Consider the following 22,731-nt stretch of genomic DNA (forward strand, 5'->3'; position numbering starts at 1 on the left):
AAATTATTTCAGTTGAAACAGCTCAGATTTACATTTTAGTCTGGGACTAGGCTTAAGCCTTGTCTGTGAAACCAGGGGAAGTAGTATTAACCCTGCTGCACATACTGAATGTCTGGGATTTTTTTAATTCTCTATTGGGTCTTGGCAAAGACTTAGTCAACCTTAAATTATTCTAAATTGGTGATTTAATGTCTTATGCATGCATCAACTAAATTAATCAAAACACAATCACTGAAGACTATGATTGTTTTTATGATACCTCATCCAAGTATGAAATATGAAAGAGAAAATGAACTTGTTCTTCTATTCAGCATGTATTCCAAGAAGTCAATAAAAAGGGCCTTGAGTAGTCATTATTCAAATAAATATCAACACTTGATGAAAAGAATTCAACAGACATCAGTTTCCACTGTAGACTGCTATTCATATTTATATCACAGAGACAGTTGGAGTCAGTTATTGAAACGGGAATAAACGCATAATTTTTGCATCATTGCAGGCATAGGACCAACTCTACTTTGTACAATACAGCCATCATCTGTCTAACATTGTTTCAGTAACTAACCCTAAACCCCAAATCCTACGAATCCCCCAAACACACACACAAAAAAATGATATACATCCAACAAAAACTCCATGTTCTTCACCAGACCGAGGCACCACGATGGCTCAGCTCAGTGCATGACTATGGATTCTCCAGCGCACTGTTAAACAGTTCAGCCAGAGGGATTGAGACGAACAGCTCCTTTCCCAGCCAATAAAGGATGAAAGGGGCTTACTGTGGGGGTATGTGAGACATGAAATTGATATATTTTGTCCATCTGGAATTAAGATTTTGCACATTGTGCTGAATGAGGTGTAAAGAAAAAAAGGTGCCTATATCTTTCCTACACAAAACAGTCAAGTACAAATCCAACCCAAGAAAAAAAAAAAAAAAAATCTGTTACTCCATATTTTAAGCAATAACATCAATAATAATTATAAAAATAATGAAGGCAGAATATAATAAAATAAAAGACTGTCATGATCTCGGTTTACTACATCTAACGTGAGATTTGGTCAATCCTCGGAGCTTGAGGAAGAGTCTGAATTCTTCGGTGCCATGATGACATCATCCAAAATGGCCTCTCTGTCTGAGCTATCATAGCCACCTTGTGACAAACTGTCGCCTCCGTCCATATCAAGAGCGCTCGGCTCCATCTTCACATCGTAGGCTGGAGTAAGGAAGTGGTGAGATGATGTGAGGTGACTGCCGTCCTCCAGGTCCTCGTCGTCCATCATGTATGCGCCGTCGGAAACTAACGTCTCTCCTTCGCCGCCTCCCAGGAGAGGGTCATCAGTTTGGATCGAAGGGGTGGAGAGGTAATGTCGATTCTTTTTGGGGATTGAAGCGTGGGGACTCAACAGTCTGTGGAATGAACTCTCAGGCAAGAAGCCCTGAGATTGAAGACAAGGATCAGATTAAATTCCAGAAAAATAACCACTGACTGCGACTGACCAAAAATACACAATACAACCAGGGTAGATGAAGATAACCATAAACACACTGAGCTAATTTAGCAGACACATACCGAGTTGCGAACAGTCTCAGACCATTCTGGTGCTACAACGTGGTCAGGATTCTCCTCCAGGTGCTCTCTCAGGTCCTGTAGTAAAGGCCCGTATATTCCACCAAACTGAAGAGTATATAAAACAAGAGTGTAAGACCAACTGCAATCAACTTCAAAATATCAAGAACAGTAACTGTCCCAAGTAGAACAGTGTATACACTACCATTAAAAAGATCGGTCAGTAAGATTTTCTGAAAGAAGTCTCTTATGCTCAGCAAATCAATTACTTGATTTAAAAAAAAAAAAAATTACTTTGGTCTTCTGTGTCACATGAGCCTTCAGAAATCATTATGATAAGCTGATTTGGTGCTAAATAAACATTTATTACCAATGTTGAAAACATTTGTGCTGCTTATGATTTGTAGTCTAAACAGGGGAAAAGTGTTAAATTATGGCAGAATTGCCAACTGTATTCCCCTCACCTTCTTGCCTGTCCTTATGTCTATGACCTTCACTCTCTCACTGCCGGTAAGTGCTGCTCCTTTCTCTACCCTCTTCCTCCTCCTCTTCCTTTTGGTCCGGTTCACCAGTAACTGCAACAAAGATAGAAACATTTTTAGTTGTGTCAGTCCAAGAAGAACTCAGAAAAGAGAGTTCAACCTATGTTTGGCACTTACTTCTAACATGTCTCCCTCCACTTCATAATCTGGGTTTTCTTTGAGCCAGTTAGGAAGGTCCCTTCTGCGGGGAGCATGGAGAACCCCTTCGGCATCTACCAGCTACATGTCAGAAAACAAACATTATATAGCTGGAAATACTTATAATGCATCAATGTAAACAGAAACGTTACTTCTGGGCAAATTTATAAGACTGCATTTCTGTACCTCGTGGTCCTTTCTCTTTTTGCGTGCACTCCCTTCACCGTTTGGCATGAGAGCCTGCTTAGAAAAAGTCAACTTCAGCCCCTCCTCCTAAAGAAAATGAAACAAATGCAAAAATGAAACGAAGCAGAAATTTAAGAGACAGTTGAGGTTCATAAATGTCTGAACTCCACCTGACCTTTAGCAGTTTTACTGTGAACTCTGATTCTTGGCCTTCAAGAGCATCTGCAGAAAGGGCACTGTTGCTTTTGCGTGCCACTCGGGGGTAACCTAGGCCATCTCCGAGGTCATGCTCATCAGGTGTAGTACTGAGCTGTATGTCAGAGACGTAGCGTCGACCTGTCGGCCAGTGCCCTGCTAGAACCAGTGAGCAGAGGTTGTCTATTCGGTTTATCAACATGCGGTCTTTGGGCCAATCAACTCTCAGAGGGTCAGTGAGGGACTCGGGCGGGGCGCCTTCTTGAGATGGTGTGAGTGAGAGGATGCTGTTTTCTTCATCGCCATCGCACATCTTAAGAGCTGCTGCTAAGAGATCAGAATCATTCTAGTAACAAATCACATCCAAGTTAACCCAAATTTAATCAATCAACTATTACAGTTGGCCAAAGAACAAAAAAAACAAAAAAAAAAGTATTATGCTTTGAAAGATCAGAATGATTAAGAAAATAAAAACAGCTCATTCGTTTTTATGTTCTATGGAAGACAAAGTCATACAGGTTTGACTTTTTGAAAATTTTGAATTTTGGGTGAACTAATCCTTTAAACTCAAGTAACAGAAATAATGTGACAAAGTTTGATTAAATTCTGTTAATCAGTTCTAACTCAATGAATCATAACGAAATGGATAAAAAAAAAAAAAATCAGATTCAGCAAATTGAGTCACTCAAAAACGTTAAGTCCCTACATGGCACTTTTCATGCATTCAAATACTTTAGATAAATACAAAATATTTCATTACAATTTATATGGAAATTGTGCTAATTTTCTTCAGGATTCGTTGAAACAAGAATTTGCACAAAAATGCCTTGATTCATCTACATTATTTTTTACTGTATTTTACTTGAATTAAACATTGAGTTTAACTGGCAACAATGATTTGGCTGGATTTAAGAAAAGTAATTTAAATAGATGTAACAAATTTAGAGTTGCATACTGAACATCATAAGGCTAAAACAATAAGAAATAAAATTAAGCTATACTGCTGTAGTTTACCATAAATTTAAATGCAACAGTGTCTCCTCACCTTGTTCTCTCTCAGCATCACTGTCTCCGCTATCATCTGAGCTGCCAGAATGACGGGAGGAGGAAGACGAGCCCGAGTCTGAATCAGAATCGGAGTCCGAAGGCCCTTCACCTCTCTCTCTTTCTCCTTTTCTCTCACTGGGCCCATTGTTTTTGCTCTTCTTCCAGCCCCATCCAGCCGGAACTCCAACTTTCCCCTCAGAATGGGTGAGGAGCATAGCTGGAGAGTCAGACGGACAGAGGGCCTCCACCCCCAGCAGCCGAGAATCATCATCTAGGCTCTCCTCTTTGATGCTGGTCGGATCCTGTGACTGACTTAACGCGTGCATCTGCGAAGCAGCTTGGGCTTGCTGGTTCTGGAGGTAGTCGAGGCGGGCCTGACTGAATGAGTACTGTGGGTCAGAGAAGATTGAGAGTTCAGTGCGGCTGACGCCATGTCTAGCGGCAGCTAAGAGCAGCTCATGGTCGTGCTGTGGGACGTTCCACCAGTTGGGAAGGTCAGAGGAGAGTGGTGCCAGACTGAGGCGTTCCTCCAATGAGGGGTGGGGAAGAACGCGCTCACGTAGCCGACAAAGCAAGCTGACCCTGTACAGTGTGCGCGAGGCTCGTTCTTCTGTGATGGGGGCCAGAGACTGGGACAAATCTTGAGATTCTAATAGAGGAAGAAGGGATAACAGTAGACAATGTGTTACAAAGCTATATAGAATTATATTTTTAATGTTTATTTCCATTTTAGTACTTGCAGCATATTTCATTTAGCTTCCAAGGCAACATTTCTTATTTAATGAAGCAGCTTCAAGTTTAAGGTTTTCATCTAATATTTATATTTCAACTACCGAAAATTATTCATAAAAAGTCATATTATACGAGTAGATGAATATAAAACACTGCTTTGCATTGACTTCCAGTAAAAGTACATAAAAAAACTAAGTATAATGTACCTTCTCCACGTGCTGGCCGAAGGTGACACACTTTCCGACACATGGACATAAAGCATTTGAAGTAACGCGTCAAGCTCTCGTCGGTTTTCTTATCAAGGCGAGCAAAAGAACGGAAGTGATTCCAGGACATATGATACTCGTCCCCTTCTGGAGCATCAGCTTCTTTCTTTATCCTTTCGACCCCAAAGGTTGATACCACCCTATAAAAATCACACTCCTCCCTACGAGTCCACCTGAAACAGAGACGCTTATAAGAACGCTGGACATCGAGACTGAACAGGAAACTTTTGTAACGGTTTATTAAAGGAACATACCTTTGCTGTCGTTCTTGGCGGGCTATCTCTTTGAGCTTTGTGGCTTGTTCACAGCGTCTACGTCTACGGTCGCCCTTCTCTGCTGCCTCTATCTTAAGCTGCTCTCGTCTGTAACTGCGTTGGTAGGCTGTGATAAGACGGCGTAGTCTGGCTGTGAGCGATGAGCTTGTTGGCCAGTAACACAAATCTGACGATCCTGAAGATGGCCCCTCAATCTGCACAGGGGCAGAGTGATCCTCCACACAAATCTCTCCATCTGCATTCACCGAATCAGCCTGAAGAGCACATTATCCATATTTTCTATTCAATTTAAACTCTTAACACCACAAGATAAATGTGCCAGAATTACACTTTAAAGGTTACAGCGAGAAAGAGAGAAAAAAAAAAAAAAAAAAAAGCGATTCAAAAGACATTTACCTCTTCATATACCTCCTTGGTGTGTCTTGTCGCAGGTTTAAATTCTGGATCTTCTGAGTACTTGTCATAGTCCCCTCTAAAACACAATAAGAACATAAGTTTACAAGAAAAATACCAGTCAATCATATAAGCTAACAGATTATATTGCAGGTGTTAGAGATCAGGACTGCGGTTCCCAAAAAGCCTAAGTAGATCTTAGAAACCATTATCACCAATGATGTCTGTGATCAATTTTGCTCACAACACTTTTGAGAAACAAAGCCCAGGTCTGTTTGAAACTGACCCCTCCCCAAGCTCTGGGTCTGCTGCTTGCTGCTCCGCATTAATGTCCTGCTCATTTGGACGGCCACATCGCTCAACAAAACACAAGCAGGGGTCAGCACGCATAGTGGTGTACATCTCATATCCTGAAATGGCAAGATACAGATGGAAAAACACATTAAGGATCTGTAAAACTATACATTTTAGTCTGTGGGGCATATCAGAATATCTTGTAACTCTTGAATCTAGGTAAAATCGACTTGAAGTTCGTCTTACATAAAGGGACACCTATGAAGATGACATGACCTTAATAAAGCCTCCACATACCATGCTTATAGACACCGATAAGCAAGCATCGGTCAGCTTCTGCGTCCCACCATCCAGACGGAACATCCTGCTGCTCCATTTCAGGCAACCAGATATCAATATCCCTGCAAGGAAACACACTAGCATCAGTGAAGAAATGTAAGAGTTTTCAATTTAAACCTGATCAATGCAATACAAAGAAACCCTAATATTTACGCTTACAAGGCATAACAAGATTAAAGAATGTAGGATTTAATGATATTGGTGACACGGCCAGTCGTTAATGAAAATTACATTTACGCATTTAGCATATGCTTTCATCCAAAGTGATGATAATTTTATCTACAGCAATGAAATTAGATGATAGCTATACCTTGCATCAGCTCCTCTCAATACAGAATCAGCATGTTCTCCAATGACCTCCTGCTTCAGGTAATACAGCATACGTACTCTCAGCAACACTCTAAAAAATAGGAACAGTGAAATTAAGACACTTAAGCGAATATTTTGTGGCATATAATTAAATAGTGTCCCTGATGGTTCTAACATACTTGTTGCACTGGTGTTTGAGGTGTTTTCGGTAACTGTCATCAAGCAGAAGACTATCAGGATTATACTTTCGGATCCACTCAACTTTCTGCACATCAAAAGAGCTCTGAGCCTTGACTCGTTTCCCCTTCCTGCCACGAGGGACAGGGATGGACAGACCTAAAAGAAAGGAGAGCACCATTATGAGCACTTGTAAAACCTTTAAGCTTGCTTAGCATGAAGCTAATGCTCGATTTCACAACCTACATAAGATGTTGCTTTATAAAGCCACCACAATAAAGAGTTTAGACTAGTCTTTTCTTACTGTCATATTGAGAGACATTTGTTTTGTGTGGATATATTCATACATTGTTTACACTTCATTTTTCCATGATGAATAAGCAGAAGGTAATGGCTGCTTCACAACCAATTTGAAAGTTAGAAATGCAACAATCATACAGGAATGTCAGAGATAGTGGAAAGGTGGCTGGATAATATTGACCATGAAAAACTGAAGACCTCCTGAGGGTCCTTGCTGGAAGAAAAAAAAAAAAAAGTTATAATGAGAGAAATTCATACCAGAGTGATTAAGCAGAGCCTGTGGTTCTCGTCCATTCTCTGGAGGGGTGATTAGCTCCCAGATGAAGCTTTTGATGTTCTCATCTCCACGGTAATGTATCAGACAGAAAACCAGGATGACACGGCAGATGGTTTCCACATCACGTTCACTGAGACGCCGCTTACAGCGAGCATGAGACAGGATATCCCGCCAACGGCCCCACCTGTATAGACAAAGCCATGTTGAAATTTAAAAAGTATGAAATCATAACCCACAAAGTTTTCACACTCATTAAAACCAGCACAACTATAACACGATCAGGAAGAAACAAGGTCACAAACCCATAAACAAGTAGGTGTTTTTCCACTCTGAAGCAGTCTGTGCGCCCATAACCACCACCAGAATGCCGGTCTGAGCGTCGAGAGGCCCGAGATTGTCGGGAATTATGGGGTGGGTAGTCTTCATCGCTGTCCAAATCAGACAGATCCCCACCCTCTCCACGCAGACTGGAATACTGACGTGTTTGCTTTCTTACTCTCGGTGTGTCAATCACAAGAGTATTCTGGAAAGAGTTTGCATGAAAGAAAACAAGAGATGAATGAATAAGAGGATAGACTTGCAGAAAATAAAGAATACAGTAACCATTTTCCAAATGCTACACTGTACCTTCCTGTTGAGAGAGTCCATGTCTATGTCAGCTTTCTTGGCCCACTTTTGCCAGAACTCGGGATCATCCAGAGCAATATCTGTGCGGTTCTCAGACGCCACAAAGCTGGCCTTGGAAAAGGTGGATCCTTTGCCTTCACTCTCTATAGTGATGGTAGTTGCTCTTCTCTGAAGTATCTGATCGATGTCCTCCTCACAGAAACGGCTGCCCTCGTCGTTCTCATCCATAATGGCTGCATAAGCACCTTTACGAAGCAAATCCTCTATCTCCTTCTTTGAGAACTGCTGAATCTGAGGAAAGTTAATAGCATAAGCATACCAGAGAGTGATGATCTGTGTTGAACTTGAATTTAATGTAATAATTCAACAAAACAGGTTTCATTTTGGGTAAACTATCATTTTAACACAGCAATAGGATTTCCTTCATTCTTACCCCGTTAACACTGTTGTCCTTATTTCCACTCATGCTTTGCAGAACAGCTCGATCAAGTCCCAGTTTAAGACTCGCTTTGTCCAACATCTCCCTCTCATAGGAGTTTCTGGTAATGAGACGATAAACCTTCACCGCTTTAGATTGACCAATACGATGACAACGTGCCTGAGCCTGTGTGGAGAAGAGAAGACAAATGATGAAACTGAACACCTGTATCATCTTTAATGCATTGAAATCACTATGAAAAAAATACAGTGTGAGATCCTCACTTGAAGATCATTCTGTGGGTTCCAGTCAGAGTCGAAAATGACACAGGTGTCAGCAGCAGTCAGATTAATGCCCAAACCTCCAGCCCGGGTACAAAGCAGGAAGACAAACCGGTCTGAATCAGGTTTACTAAAGCGATCAATGGCCGCTTGTCGCAGGTTTCCTCTGACCCGCCCGTCAATGCGCTCATACAGGTATCTAATCAGAGAGAACACCTAATTTTAGATCCATCTAACAAACCAGATGGCAGAATTAAAATTCTTTGGCTGCAGTTGCCTTAGAAATCACACATTTCCATTTCACAGTTTATACTTCTAAAGCTATACCTCTTGTGTATGAGGTAGTCCTCAAGGATGTCAAGGCATCGCACCATCTGTGAGAAGATGAGCACCTTGTGCCCGCCAGCCTTAAGGCGAGGAAGCAGCTTATCCAGCAAGACCAGTTTCCCTGCAGAGCGCACCAGAGCCTGGAGATGAAAGTCTGAAGCCAGAGGATCATACACCTGCCTCAGCTCAGCCACTATCTTCTCCTCAGCACCTGAACAGAGAGACAAAATGCAGAAAGTGGACAACAAAAAGATGAGCAATAATAATAAAAGAAAACTACAACCCCAATTTCAGAGAAGTTGGGATGTTTTGTAAGATGCAATAAAATCAAGAATCTGTGATTTGTTCATTCTCTTTAACTTATTTAATTGACAAAAGTACAAAGAACTGACCAAATTAAATGCATTTTGTAAAATACAAACACATTTTGATTTTGTTGGCTGGGACAGAGGCAAAACAAAAGTGAAAAGGTTATAGAATATCCAAATGAAACCGTTTTGAAATGGTTCACAGCAAGCAGGTGAATTGGTAATAGGTGAGGGTACCATGTTAGGGTATAAAAGGAGCATCTCGGTCTTTGCAAGCAAAGCTGGATCATGGCTCATCACTTTGTGCCAAATTTCATGAGAGAAGTGTCAAACAAGTCAAAAATCTAATTTCTCAATGCAAAATCTCAAAGAATTGAGGCCTTTCACCAACTACCATACATAATATTGTGAAAAATCTCAGTCTGTGTAGGGCAAGGCAGGAAACCTCAGTTGAATGTGCATGACCTTTGAGCCCTCAAGATGGCATTGCATAAGAAACCGTCATGCTGCGTTGTTAAATATAGCACTCCTGAGCCCATGTGGCTTCGGAAAACCGCTGTCACTTAAAGGTGCCATAGAATGCATTGATACAGTATTTTAAATTGTTCTCCGATATCTACATAGAAAGTATGTGGCATAGGTGAGGGCAAAAAATCTCCAGAAACGGTTTTACATGTGCATTTACAACCCTAGGATTTCTCCCTAGAATTAAATGGTTTGTTATTGGCTTATTTGGAAGGGTCATGAATAATAATGAGCTCAGCTCTGATCGGCTGTTTCACAGTGCGGCTCATTTCAGTAGCTCACAGCAGGAAGGAAACACAGGGAGGAAAATATACATTTCAATACTTTCTCTCGCAGTTATATCATTGGGTAATTATACTGTATATAAAATGCGGGCATCAGGGAGCCGCTATTGATATGCGGGGCACTGAAACTGCTTTTGAACGATCGGTCGATCGCGTTATAGTTTCACTTTGGAGATTCGCGATCGCACGTACTAGATTTATACTTTAGAGCAGCAGTACTTACCACACATTTTACAAGATCAGATGCTTGTCAGTGGTGCTCAGGATCTGTAAATCATTCACCATCATCCTCAGTCATCTCTCCTTACTCTGTTTATGTGGTAAGTGAAATCTTATGTACTGTAATGCAACAGACTACTGCTAACAAGCAGCTACCATGTCCCTTTAGTGGCTCGCGTTATTTTGCTTTCCGTGCCTTTCTGAATACAGACACCAACCCATCCCTGCACTTCACATCCCCTGCACAGCCTGGAACATGACATTTATTTCCATGATCTGCCATTTTCGCTGTTGTCCTCACTTGTTTCTTTACAATACCTGCAGAACTTCTGATGATTCAGCAGTGTAGGTTCGGCTAGCGGCTGGCCTAGAACATGGGCGGGTAGACATTATGCAAATGTTGGGGGTGTAGTGATCCCGACTGTTACGTCACAGTCTGTGTTATGTTCTGATTCGCCTATTTTTCAGTGGTCTTTTTTTATTCAAGAGATTTACATAAGGAGGAGGAAACTATGGTGTTTGAGGCTCACGGTATGTCATTTCCATGTACAGAACTGTTATTTTTTAACTATGCCAAGGTAAGTACAGTTTTCCATTCTATGGCACCTTTAAGGCCCCGATCACACCAAACGCGTTTTTTAGTTCTGAAAACGCGAGGCGCACTGCACTGCATTTTTTTTTTGGCGACTTAAAAAAATAAAATAAAAAAAAGAGCAATATGCAAAAAGTGCGCTGCGTTTTTTATGTTGCTAGGCAACCACCAAATAAGCTTTCCTGCCAGTTCAATCAAAGTATTATAGCGCGAACGCTCTAAAATCTTTGGTTTTTGCTGTTAAGTAACCTTAAAAAAATACAGCTCCGGATAACCTGCGACAGACACCAAAAAGTTTCTCCTCCATCGTTGCAGTCTCTGGACTTTCTAAGCAACCGTAAACTTTCGTCACCACAACGGAAGGCCCGCCTCTCCTTTCATTCGATTGGACAATGGGAAAAAAACACGATGACGTGGGGCGCTTTTCCACTCAGAGTTAAAATGAAAGTTGATGTAACAGTGTTAAACGTGCCCCTGTCCCAACTTTTTTTTAAGAGTGTGTTGCAGCCATTAAAATCAAAATTTGTTCTTATTTACAAAATTCATTTAAGTTGGTCTGTGAAAACTTTGGAAATTTCTCTTTGTACTTTTGTCAATTAAATAAAAGTTAAAGGGAATTAACAAATCACAGATTCTTGATTTTACTACATTTTACAAAATGTCCCAACTTCTCTGGAATTGGGGTTGTAGGATGGGAAACCAACAAGCAACAGTTTTTTGTGCGCACACTACAGGACCAAAGTGGTCCTGGTTTGAAGTAAAACCTGTTATGCTCGGCAACATGCAAACAAAGATTGCAAGGCTAAAATTACAAACAAGAGACACTATAAGGGAACTGCAATAAATTCAGTACCTGTAATGAGGTAAGGGTGGTTGCAGCACTTTCGAAGTTCCATCATTGTGTTGAGGAGATTGGGTACATTGCTGTTTTGTGTGGCTCCCATGCTGAGGAAGCTGAAGTTACGTTCTAGAATAGCACGGTAATACTTCTTCTGTACATCAGTCAACTCCACCTGGGGACCACAGAAAATGATGCACTCAGAACTTACAAAACAAAGGGAGTAATAATAAAAAAAAAAAAACAGTCCTTATGCTAGAAACAGTTCATACCTCAATAATGGTCTCTTGTTTTGGGGCAAGGTTCTTTTCTACATCTTCTTTCAGTCTACGCAGCATCATGGGCTTTAGAATTGACTGCAGTTTCTGGACCTGATAATCAAAGACAGTGACTGTGTTGGAAACTGCTGAAGCGCTTAACAGAGACGATGTTATTTGCCAAATTGTTTCCAAATTTTTCCTACCTGCTCCTCTGTTTTAAGATCTCCAAACTCACGCAAAAACTCTATCTCCGAGGGGAACTGGGCCGGCTCCAGAAAGTGCAGCAAACTGAACAGCTCCTCTACTGTGTTTTGAAGTGGAGTGCCTGTTAACAACACTTTATGCTCCTGAAAACAGAAAAAAGAAAGGACTATCAATTAATGAATCACAATTATTTTTATTGTAATTAACACATTCAGTTTCTCTTAAGGAAAGCAAAAAAAACAGAAATATGAATCACTTACAAGGTCAAGCATCTTGAGGCTGTCAAGTAGTTTGCAGTTTCTGTTCTTCAAACGGTGAGCTTCATCAATAACTACACAGCGCCAAGAAATCTCCCTCAGCTCTGGGCAATCTGATAGAATCATCTCAAAGGTTGTGATTAGAGCATCAAATTTATAGGCCCCTGGTATCAAGTGTCCCTAGAGAAGACAAAAATAAATAAATAAAAGAGGGCAAGGGAGAGAGGAAGTCAGAATGGGGCTATCAAAATATACTAGAATAAAAAAATAAATAAAAAAATCTACTTTTACTATAGTATTTATTAATGTTTAAAATGAGCTTTCATTAGAAGCTTTTTCATATAGTGAGTTTTAATTTTATTTATATTATTTTGTAATTGTATTATATTTTTGTATTTCCATTTAGCTTTTTTATTTCAGTTTTTGTCATTTAAGTATTTCAGCTTAAATGAAAGTTAGGAATTCTGTCTTGGAAACTAATTGAAATAAATAACTATAAATAACAGCACTGCTATTTAGTAGCAATCAAACTGATGAAACAGAAACAATGCACAAATCTATACCAACCTTGTCATCTTTGCAGTACATTTCATACTGCTGGATCATCTGTCTACTGGCCAGACTGCCGTGGTAAACGATAGCATTCATATCTGTCCAGGTGGAAAACTCTCTCTCCCAGTTTGTGATAGTGGATAGAGGGGCAATGATAAGGAACGGCCCCTGGACCCCTACAGCAAACATCTCTGACAGCAGGGCTATGGACTGAATGGTCTTCCCCAGACCCATTTCATCTGCCAGGATGCAGTTTTGCCTGTGTGGGAAGTCATGAATACAGAAGAGAGGGTGTAAGAAATGGACAAAGAACAACAATAATTTTCTTTTCTTCTCAATTAGTCGAGCCCCAGAGACAGATCCCTAGTGAAGACCTTGTCTCCTAGAAGGCCATTGGGACAAGACCATGGGAACCAGATGAGTCCTCTGCACAATCTGACTTTGCTGCAGCATGGAACAACCTGCTATTTCGTCTGGCCAAAGGAGAACCGGCCCCCCCCGACTGAGCCTGGTTTCTCCCAAGGTTTTTTTTTCTCCATTCTGTCACTGATGGAGTTTTGGTTCCTTGCTGCTGTCGCCTCTGGCTTGCTTAGATGGGACACTTAATTTCCAGTGATATCGTCGACACAGATACTACTTAAACTGAACTGAGCTGGATGATGACATCACTGAATTCAATGATGAACTGCCTTTAACTGAAAATTGAGCGTTTACTACTGTCCTTTTGCATTATCGACACACTTTTTTCCTATATGATACTGTAAATCTGCTTTGACACAATCGGTGTTGTTAAAAGCGCTATATAAGTAAAGGTGACTTGACTTCAGAGAAAAAAACAATATAAACAAACAAAACATACAAACTTGTAGCCTACTGTTCTGCCAATCCTTTCAACCTCAGTACTGAAATAACTATTATTGACCCTCTGAAATTGTTTGAACAAATGGGTGACAACCCTAGATTGTACCATGGACAAAATCATTAATAGACCATTTCTCTGCACCATTTTCACCTACGCCTGCAGTCCTGCCAGAATCAGACAGTAAGAAGAAATGAGCCTGCATTTGTTATTTGAATAAGGCCATAACAATTCAAACAAATATCCCAGGGTGACTGTTCTGATAAGGACGCCCACGACCATCATCAGGAGACTGCTGATTTGTCCAAATAGTAGGCTGTCAAATTATTTACTTATGGTTTTGTATCACCAAGCTACTGTCTGTTCACTGCTGTAGCATTGGATCAGTGGCAGGTGGTATTTATAATTGAGGGTGAAGGAACAATCTCATTCTAGAGCACATTTTTATGCACCCCTGAGCAGGGAATGAATCATTAATATTCTTGGTTCAATTTCCTGGAAGAGAAAGCATATACATTTAAAAAAAAAAAAAAAGCATATATCGGTTTATTTTGTCGACTAGGAGTACACAAGCCTAAAGATGCCTCAAAGATAAAGCACATGGACTAAAATGCACAAAAATAAAAATTCAAGGGTTCTTTTAACATTTGCCAATGTGGAAAGGTCTTTAAAATGTGCAAAAAAAAAAAAAATAATTGTGGATGTCTTTAAAACCCCTTTTATATTTATGAGCTTCAAATTTCATCACATCTTAGTGTATTAGCAGGGTGTTTACCTGTTGTACCAGTTGAAGAGCAACCAGTTGACTCCCTCCAGCTGGTACTCTCGGAGCTGGTTCCCATTCTTATACTCTCTGGACTCATCAAGCTTCTTCCAGGCACTTGCAGCAGGTCGAGGCTGATGGAAGAGCAAGTCTTGTTAATAATTAACCACTGTCTCGCCTGTTTCTTAATGAAAACTAAAGAATAGACAGGGTAAAAAAGCTCTGGTTACTAGGCACTGAGAGAAGAGAGGAAGAGGCAGATAAAACAGTATGAAGTGGATGAGCATGGCAGTATCTCACAGTTCTCTTGAGTCGGGCCGGGCGGCTTTCAATCTTCCTGAATTCTTCCACTTTTGCTTCATCAACATCCTCCTTCAGCTCCCAAGTAGCATCTTCATAGGGCAGAGAGCACCACTTCACTAGGTAGTACACTACTGGCTGTAAGAGGAAAAACAAAACTCAAAACAAGTGTTTTGGCAGGGAGCAGTTTGAATTAAATGTGATTAAATAAGACTCGGTACCAAGAAATACTACAACAAACAAACCAAACACCTTGCTAAAATCACTTTGTCCAAGCTGGCTATGCACAGTAGATCAGTGCAGTCTGATACAAGAACAAATGACTCTCTAACAAATCAGCCAAATATGCATAAAACATCAGTTTGAATACGCACTCTTATTTGACAGTTGAAAATTTTGTCTGTGGTCGATGAATTCTTACCTCCCCATTGTCTTTATCGACACTATGTGACTCATCCAAAATACGATCAACCTCCACGTAGTCTGGATTGAAAGGTTCCTCATCCTAAAGCACAGGGAAGCATTCCAGATATGCTTACAAATCCTCAAGAACAAAATTTGTGAGATTTGTTAAAGCCATACAACTTACACTGCCAAACAAAACATGGCATGCTTGCCTAATTTCAAATTTATAGGGGCTGTTCGCAATTCCAAGAACGTAAAGAACGGTCTTTTGTTCTCGTGGAGACGGGTCTTGCCAGGCTACCTTGAAAGAACGAACTCGAAAGAACGCGAGAACACTGAACGCATCCTTGTGAGAACTGAGATTTAATGTGATCTTGCTGCTCAACTGACAGTCCCAGCAGGTTATAAGGAGCGAGACAGCAGCACGCATTGCACAATCACAAACAAATGCCATAACGCTTTTAAAACATTTTTCATTTTATTATAGACAATATTTTCATATTTTATACCTTTTTACCACATGTATTTGTGAAAATGATTAGGCTATGTATAATGTTACATATTCTCTTTAATACTCCAATAAATAGTATGACGGGCTCTCTCATTTCATTAAAATTATGCAAAACAAAACGACAAATGTTTACTTTCACAAGCAGTAACGTATTTGCACGCTTGCAGCGGGAATCTCTTAATCGAGAACGAGAAGTTTAAAGCTTACAGGCTTCCGTCTTCTGGGATTTCTAACGGTTCTATTCTCTCAAGTCTGCATTTTATGCATTCTCAATTTCGAGAACACATCCCGGCACTTTCATGCGTCCTCTGTACTTGCATTCTTGAGTATTGGAATTGAACTTCGACGGTTAATGATGACGCAGAGCGAGAACACAAGGATGCAAGAACACATATTGAGAAACAGTCTTAAAAGGGACTTACCTCCTGGAATAGGTTCCTCATCTGTGCCTGTTTTGTCTTGAATCTCTTCAGCTTCTGATGGATTCTCTTATCCCTTTCCAGCTGTTCAAGACTGGCCCATTCACAGTGCATGTACGAGCTAGAAACACATCATAAATGAACATCAAGAAATAAAAATTATTTAAAAAACAATTACTGATGAATCAATTGTTTATAAACTTTTATAAAGTCTTTTTAATTAAAGTTTGTCAGATTAAAAAGAAAAATCGAAAACTAAATCTGTTCTATTTTCACAAAAAAGGCCTGAGAAAAAAAGTGCTGACTTACTAGTTTTTATATTTGACAAAAAATTCCTCCACATTAGTATACTGCCCTGGAGACACCTGCATAAGGACAAGGAAATGCCATGACGGTTTAGTCAGAACAGACTAGCGCAAGATTTCACAAGTTAATGATAATAGTATGAACGTATACTTGCCTCCTTTTTGGTCACCCGCATAGACAATATTTTATCCACAATAGCAGCATCCTCCTCACTTGGGTTTTCCTGAAACAAATCAGAAACATGCCCACATATATCAACATTATTTTATTACTGGTGGCACTGTGTCAACTGTAAACAGCTAAACGTCTAACAAAACCAGTAATAAAAAGGGGAAAAAAAAGGAAGCACCACAAACGTCCGACCCGCTATGACTAGACTGCTGACGCACCACAAAAAACTGCATGCTTGGAAGACCATCCCCATCCAGTTCCTGCTGGAGTTCTGCTCCCATAGACTGCAGATGCCCTGCACTAGACACAGGAGTTGTGGTTACGTCAACATCCGCATCCATTTCATCTTCGTCATCAGTGATTTTAATGTCCAAATCCTCTGTGTACTTCTTCCGCTTCACCTGACGGTTAGAACGTCGCTTCTGTTGGGAGAGCCGGATTCAATGAATCAGGTTTATGGCATTGTTCTGATTTTCTATATTCAAAATTGTGTCACATAATACAGCTCTAATGCCTGCCAACATGTGCAATACTTCAGTGGCTGCTATGAGTCACTAACTGTGTGACTGATTTTAGATCAGGAACAAGTAAATGTGTAAGCACGCAATACCTGTGACATTTCCTCCTCCAGTGTGCGGGGTGAAACAGGTGGGCTTAGATCTATATCTGAATGGTCAGAGGATGCATTTCTTTTTCTTTTCTTACCACCCACTGGAGTGATGGTGCTATGGAGAGGGAATAAAGTGTGAGAAAAAAAAAAACAGGCAGAGGCAAATACATAAATGAGTCAAACTCATCCAAAGAGGATAAGAAATCAGAACTTACTTGAGCTTAGTCTTGCATTTACTTTTACTGCCCCCGCCTCCAGAAACCACTCCTGGAGTCTTCGCCTTGGATTTCTTGTCTCCTCCGGCCACCACTTTCCCTCCTCCTGCACTTGGGCTTTTCTTCTTGCTCCCTCCACTACTACTACCTCCACCTACTCCTTTCTTTTTGGCTCCTCCAGCTCCTGTGGCACCTTCTATGTCTGCTGAGGTATGTCCGGCAGGCAGTTCATCCTGGTTGAGCACACGGGGGATGTTCCTTTCACCCCTGGCTTTGGCCCGTGCGATGGCCTCAGCAACAATGCGATTTGCTTTCTCCTGTTTGCACAGGGTCTCCACTCTTCGCACGGGCTCCTGGATCTTTGCCAAACGCACACCGGAAGACGCGGCTGTAGTGGTGGTGATGGACGCAGACCCGGCAGCCGAGGTATTGATAACTTTAACCACAGAAACGGCCCCACCAGCACTGGAAGCAGTGCTTGACTGCAGAAAAAGTGACAGTTTATTCAGAGGACTGTACTTTGTCACCATGTAAACACAATGTTTGGGATCAGAGAATCAGTTCTTCTGGAATATTGGAACCAAATAACATTTGGTTGACTGAGTTACATAAAGCTTACAACTAACTGTGACACTTAAAGTGATAGTTCACCCAAAACTGAAAATTTGATGTTCATCTGCTTACCCCCAGGGCATCCAAGATGTAGGTGACTTTGTTTCTTAACAAATTAAAAAATGTAATGCAATTTCACTAAACATTTTTGTTTATTTAGAGATCTTAATTTACACAATTAAGGAAAGTTATTTGATTCAAATTATACAGCAAAATGTAATTAAATAACTGGCCATTATTATTAAAAATATATTTTTTAAAGTCTGTGTAAATGTAGCTTTACCAACAACTAGATTTAGTTACTCGAATTTTCTCATAATTTCCTTTTACCAAACGTTTTGCCCTTTTAGGTACTAAAAGAATCATAAATGGACCCATTTAGAAATCAAAATCATTGTAAGGAATTAAACCAGACAAATTGTATTAAAAAGAGTAGACCTATTATAAAACATCTTTAAATAACTTTAAAACAATACTTCATATTCTTCAGACTCCAAGAGGTACAGAAATAATAGAATGCAATGTGTTACTTTACGGCTCAGTGTACACCAATGAACATCACAGAGCCATAAAACAGATGTACGGATTGTCCTACCTGTGGCTGCAGCAGTAGTTTAAGAGGCACTGCTAGTCTTTGTCCTCCTTGGCCTTGAGAAATCTGCACCACCTGAGGGCTGCCACCAGCATTAGCTGCCCCAGAAACCAATTGAAACTGTTGCACACAGAGAAAAAGCTTCCTGTCACCACCAAGTTACAAGAAAAAGCATATCTTCCAACACACACGACCTGTCCTTTCACTCACCTTGGCTCCCTGTTGGTTGGGCTGCTGTTGAACTTGTAGCTGAATGGTGAGCACTTTCGGCTGTGCACCCGTTTGACCCGTTCTGGCTTGGGCAAAAGCTGCCAGCTGGCCTCCCTGCAGGACCAACTTCCCTGGCAAAGAGCCCAACACCAGCCTGGGCTGCTGGCCCTGGTGACCCGCCCCTGCAGTTCCCCCTACTGTCAATGTCCCAGTCTGGGCTGCTCCACCTTGCGAGGGCTGCTGTAGCACCAGAGTGATCCTCTTTGCTTCCCCCTGAATAAAGATAAAAGAGCTATTAAGATTCTAACAGCAAAAATAATTACAAATTGGTAAAAACAACATAAAGACAAGTGTTATTTGAGGATCACTGATATACTATTAGTTTTTATTAATATTTTGTATTGGTATTAATTTTTATATTTTGTTTTTATTTTAATTGTAGTTAAAGTTATCATTTTATTATTTTTTTTAAAGTACATATCATTTTTATAAATTAAGTATTAATTATTTTAGTACTTTAGAATTGCTGCCTAGAAAACTAGCTGAAATGTGTTTACATAAAATGTATAATACTCGCATAATAATTTGCAAAAAAAATAATTACATAATGTTTATAATATATTTTTATTTAAATTCAATATTTTATTCAGGTTAACCGTTATTTTATTTCAAGCAATTTCAAGCAAGTTGTTTTCTGGTTTTTGTTTTAATTAAAGTTAACAAACCTGGCAGAGACTGACCTGCTGTGGCACTGCTGAAAGTGTGACACTTTGAGGTCGGATGGCCGCTGCTGTCGTTCCAGGGGATGTAGTAGCCGGCACTTGGTCCTGTGTTTGTAATGCCACCTGCGTCTGAGGCTGCACCTGGACCTGCGCCTGTACCTGTGCTGGCTGTGACGGTGACTGCAGCTGCGCCTGTGCAGGTATCTGCACCTGGACTGATTGTGTCTGAACCTGCGATTGAGTCTGAGGCACCGAGGTCAGTAACACCTGCTTCATCGGGCCATTTGGAGTCTGAACCAGCCTTTGAACTCCAGTGCCTACTTTGACCTGTCCCTGCCCAGGAGATGTCGCATTTAACACCGTTCCCCCGGAAACAACCGCCATCCCTGGCCTAAGCGGGGTCCCTGTCAGAACTCTAGCAAGGGTGACTTTCCCTGGAGAGCCTGTGGCTCCTGTGACACCCTGTAGCACTTGAGTCTGACCCTGAGGGCCTTTGAAAATTACAATTTTTGGAGCCGACTGCCCTGCTGACTGTTGCGTAACAGTGATTTGCTGGGTGGCAACTTGAGCCCCTGACACAGGTACTCCAAGAGGGGAGCTCAGCAGGACCGTTGCTGCCCCACTGCTATTACTGGCCACCGAGAGAGAGGGCTGAACGGAAATTGAAGCCGGGGCAACAGAAACCTCATGGGACATCTGGGTGGGCTGCTGTGTTTGAAGGGTCTGCAGTGGGACGGAGACAGGTGCTGCGAGGGGTGTTGGGATTAGAGCTGGATCTGTGACAACATCACTGAGCAGAGGGACACCAGGATCCGGTGTAGGGTCCATAGGTGGGTCCACATGGCCCAGTGCCAACTTCAGCGCCTCCTCGACTGGGTCTGAGGAGCCCTGTGAGAATGCATCCTCCGGTAGGGAATCCAAATTGAACAGTGGTGTGTCATCAAAGAGGTCCATAATGGGGTCTGCCATCTTGTCAAAGAGTTTGTGAAAAAAAGAAAAGAATGTGTGATATCCAGTGTCGGTACAAAAACATCCAACAGGTCTGAAGAGATTTTGCAATTATGCTGTTGAAGGAAAAAAAAAAGAGAGAGAGAGAAACTGTAACCATCTTCAAGTTTTTCTTTCCATACATTAATGAAGTAATAACATTAAGGACAGTTACTGGATTTCATTTATGCAGCAATAGTTTATCAAGCAATTGGCCTTAAACATAAATAAAAATTAAAAAAATCAAAGAACGTTGTTTACGATAAAAAAGTCTGTCATATATTCTATTTATTATCATTCTAAATACAACATACACACACATGAAGTAAATGAAATCATAATTATATATATCAATTCAATAAGTATTTGTATATATCTATATCTCAGTACTGTTATACAAAATACATGTATAAAAACACTGAAAAAAATATACAAAATTCTACAAGCACCTTCATCAAGTTAAAGATACCCTACATCACTATCAAGTTCACAACTATCACAGCTAGTATGTAATCTCCAGTGTATTGAAGTCTCCTGATTGACAGGTAAACTTACCTGAAATGAATTATTAGGGAGTGGGGAACAGGAAAAGAGAGAGTCCACCGGTTCACCCTTCTTTACTCTCTCTCTTCCTCCCCTCTATCCTCTCCTACTCTCTGGAGTTACTTTTTGCTTCTCTGGTTGGAGTGAACTTTAAGAGATCCATTAATAAATGTGTGCACTGATGCCCTGGAAAAGACAAAAAAACATATTAATTTATATTATTTTAATCATTTATAGTATACAGTTGCTACATCTTACTGAATGGCAGTGCCATCACTTCACATGGCATCATGCCTGACTGACTTGTATGTCACTTGGCGAATACCATAACGTTGTTTTCAAAAGTCAAAGAGCGCAAATTTGTATCACCAGTAATATCATATTCTTTATAGTCCATCGGAAATCACAGAATTTATGTTTAGCTAACCCAAATTAACACTGCCTTCCTTGCCTTGCCATCAATGTGGAACAACAGTCCTAAAGCAGACACTCGACAAACCCTATCAATGTTCACAATGGCGATTCCTATTGCTATAAATGCTAAATATGTGCTCGATCATTTTGTTTTTCTCTGAAGGCCGATTTAAGCTGTAGCAGTGATCATTCATAATACATCTCACAGTCTCTCGTTCGGACTCTCTTTCAATCTCTCTCATCAACAAACCGGACCAAACCAAAGGCAACGTGCTACAAAAACCATAGCCCGACTACGAACAGACATGGACAAGGCCGCAAAGCTGTTTCGACTTGGCCAGGGCGTATTTTCTACTAAAATATGCCCTAATAACGCTGCCATCCACTGCCCCAACTTTCCCCGCAATAATTTCGGGGTGCTAAATTTACCTTTGCATCGACACACATGGCTTTCTCCGTCTCACAACACTGTACGATTACAGGAAACGGCCAGCGTAGAGCAGGAACTAACTTCTTGCCAGCGCTAGGTCGAACGCGCAGCCCTCGATCTCATCTGCTGTCCGCTGATTGGTCCATCTTCAGAGGGGCTGTCAAAAAGCAAGCCTTCCATTGGTGGAACAAGTTGTCTATCATTCCGGTGTGCGGAATTACAGGGCGGGAGACATTAATGGGTATCGGTCGTACGGGTAGTTTGGTTGAGGCTGCACTAAATGCGGCCTACTTGTTATCACCGGGTTTCGAGATGCTCGCTTGTTAGAATTTAAACGGAGATGGATTCAGTTCTTTATTGTGACTATTTAAGGGAAAATAAAATATTATAATTTTACGTTTACGAAATCATTTTCCCATAGCTTTACACAATTTTTGCAAATGTATCCAAATGTCCCAATAAAGCTTGTGATGCTAAATGAAATATTGATGCTTGTATTTTAGTTGACGGATTTGTTTATTAAGAGGTCTATCAATTTTGCTATGTTAAAACATATTGAAAATAAAAGTATAATTTAAATGCCACCACACAAAACCTGTATATGATGTTAAACACTTTAAATAATATTCAAATTATTATTAGTTGTTGATATTAAAACAAAAAAATGTACATAATAACATTGCTTATATAAACCATTATTAATTTTCCACTGTGCATTGGATCACACAGCATTGAACAAATTAATGATAAATTATTTAGCATGATTAAAACACAAACAACAGGCTTGAATGGATGATGATAAAAGCACTTTCAATAATATTCTAATTATTTATTCTGGTGATTCAAATAAAATTAATTAAAAAATCTGTGTGTATTAATATATATTGTACATTTTGTACTTGATACTGGATTATATGTGTTAGGACAAATTA

The 22,731-nt window shown here is 40.5% G+C and overlaps 1 protein-coding gene across 7 annotated transcripts; it reads right to left on the reverse strand.

The window, feature by feature from the left end:
* Positions 1-159: 159 nt before the first annotated feature.
* On the reverse strand, positions 160-21,952 carry chd8 (chromodomain helicase DNA binding protein 8). Of its 7 annotated transcripts, none has more exons than XM_058745009.1 (39): positions 21,799-21,952; positions 20,968-21,141; positions 19,444-20,489; positions 18,704-18,976; positions 18,497-18,613; positions 17,290-17,771; positions 17,075-17,189; positions 16,683-16,886; positions 16,448-16,516; positions 16,297-16,352; positions 15,991-16,108; positions 15,074-15,157; positions 14,653-14,790; positions 14,365-14,486; positions 12,746-12,989; positions 12,182-12,358; positions 11,921-12,064; positions 11,730-11,828; positions 11,473-11,632; positions 8,692-8,902; positions 8,368-8,563; positions 8,099-8,269; positions 7,666-7,956; positions 7,341-7,561; positions 7,020-7,222; positions 6,464-6,620; positions 6,286-6,375; positions 5,934-6,037; positions 5,629-5,752; positions 5,346-5,421; positions 4,929-5,203; positions 4,615-4,847; positions 3,675-4,325; positions 2,610-2,953; positions 2,435-2,521; positions 2,228-2,329; positions 2,033-2,143; positions 1,572-1,676; positions 163-1,437 (listed from the first exon to the last, which is right to left on the reverse strand). In XM_058745009.1, the coding sequence occupies exons 3-39, from the start codon at positions 20,392-20,394 to the stop codon at positions 1,060-1,062; spliced, it is 7,683 nt and encodes a 2,560-aa protein (XP_058600992.1). In that variant the 5' UTR covers positions 20,395-20,489; positions 20,968-21,141; positions 21,799-21,952; the 3' UTR covers positions 163-1,059. The 7 variants fall into 7 exon arrangements, with proteins under 7 accessions (XP_058600951.1, XP_058600945.1, XP_058600960.1 ...); XM_058744992.1 differs by having other exon boundaries at positions 19,429-20,489; XM_058744984.1 differs by having other exon boundaries at positions 2,610-2,956; positions 19,429-20,489.
* Between the last annotated feature and the right edge of the window lie 779 nt (positions 21,953-22,731).

The sequence above is a fragment of the Onychostoma macrolepis genome, chromosome 02 (assembly GCF_012432095.1).
Source record: "Onychostoma macrolepis isolate SWU-2019 chromosome 02, ASM1243209v1, whole genome shotgun sequence".
Classification (NCBI taxonomy): domain Eukaryota; kingdom Metazoa; phylum Chordata; class Actinopteri; order Cypriniformes; family Cyprinidae; genus Onychostoma; species Onychostoma macrolepis.

Excerpts from the sequence above, each read along its gene's own strand:
- chd8 (XM_058744968.1), bottom strand. The coding sequence starts at position 20,394 with ATGGCAGACCCCATTATGGACCTCTTTGATGACACACCACTGTTCAAT. Across the intron at positions 16,353-16,447 it reads TGCGGGTGACCAAAAAGGAG|GTGTCTCCAGGGCAGTATAC; the intron begins GCAAGTATACGT and ends GTCCTTATGCAG. Across the intron at positions 6,621-7,019 it reads GGCTCTGCTTAATCACTCTG|GTCTGTCCATCCCTGTCCCT; the intron begins GTATGAATTTCT and ends CCTTTCTTTTAG.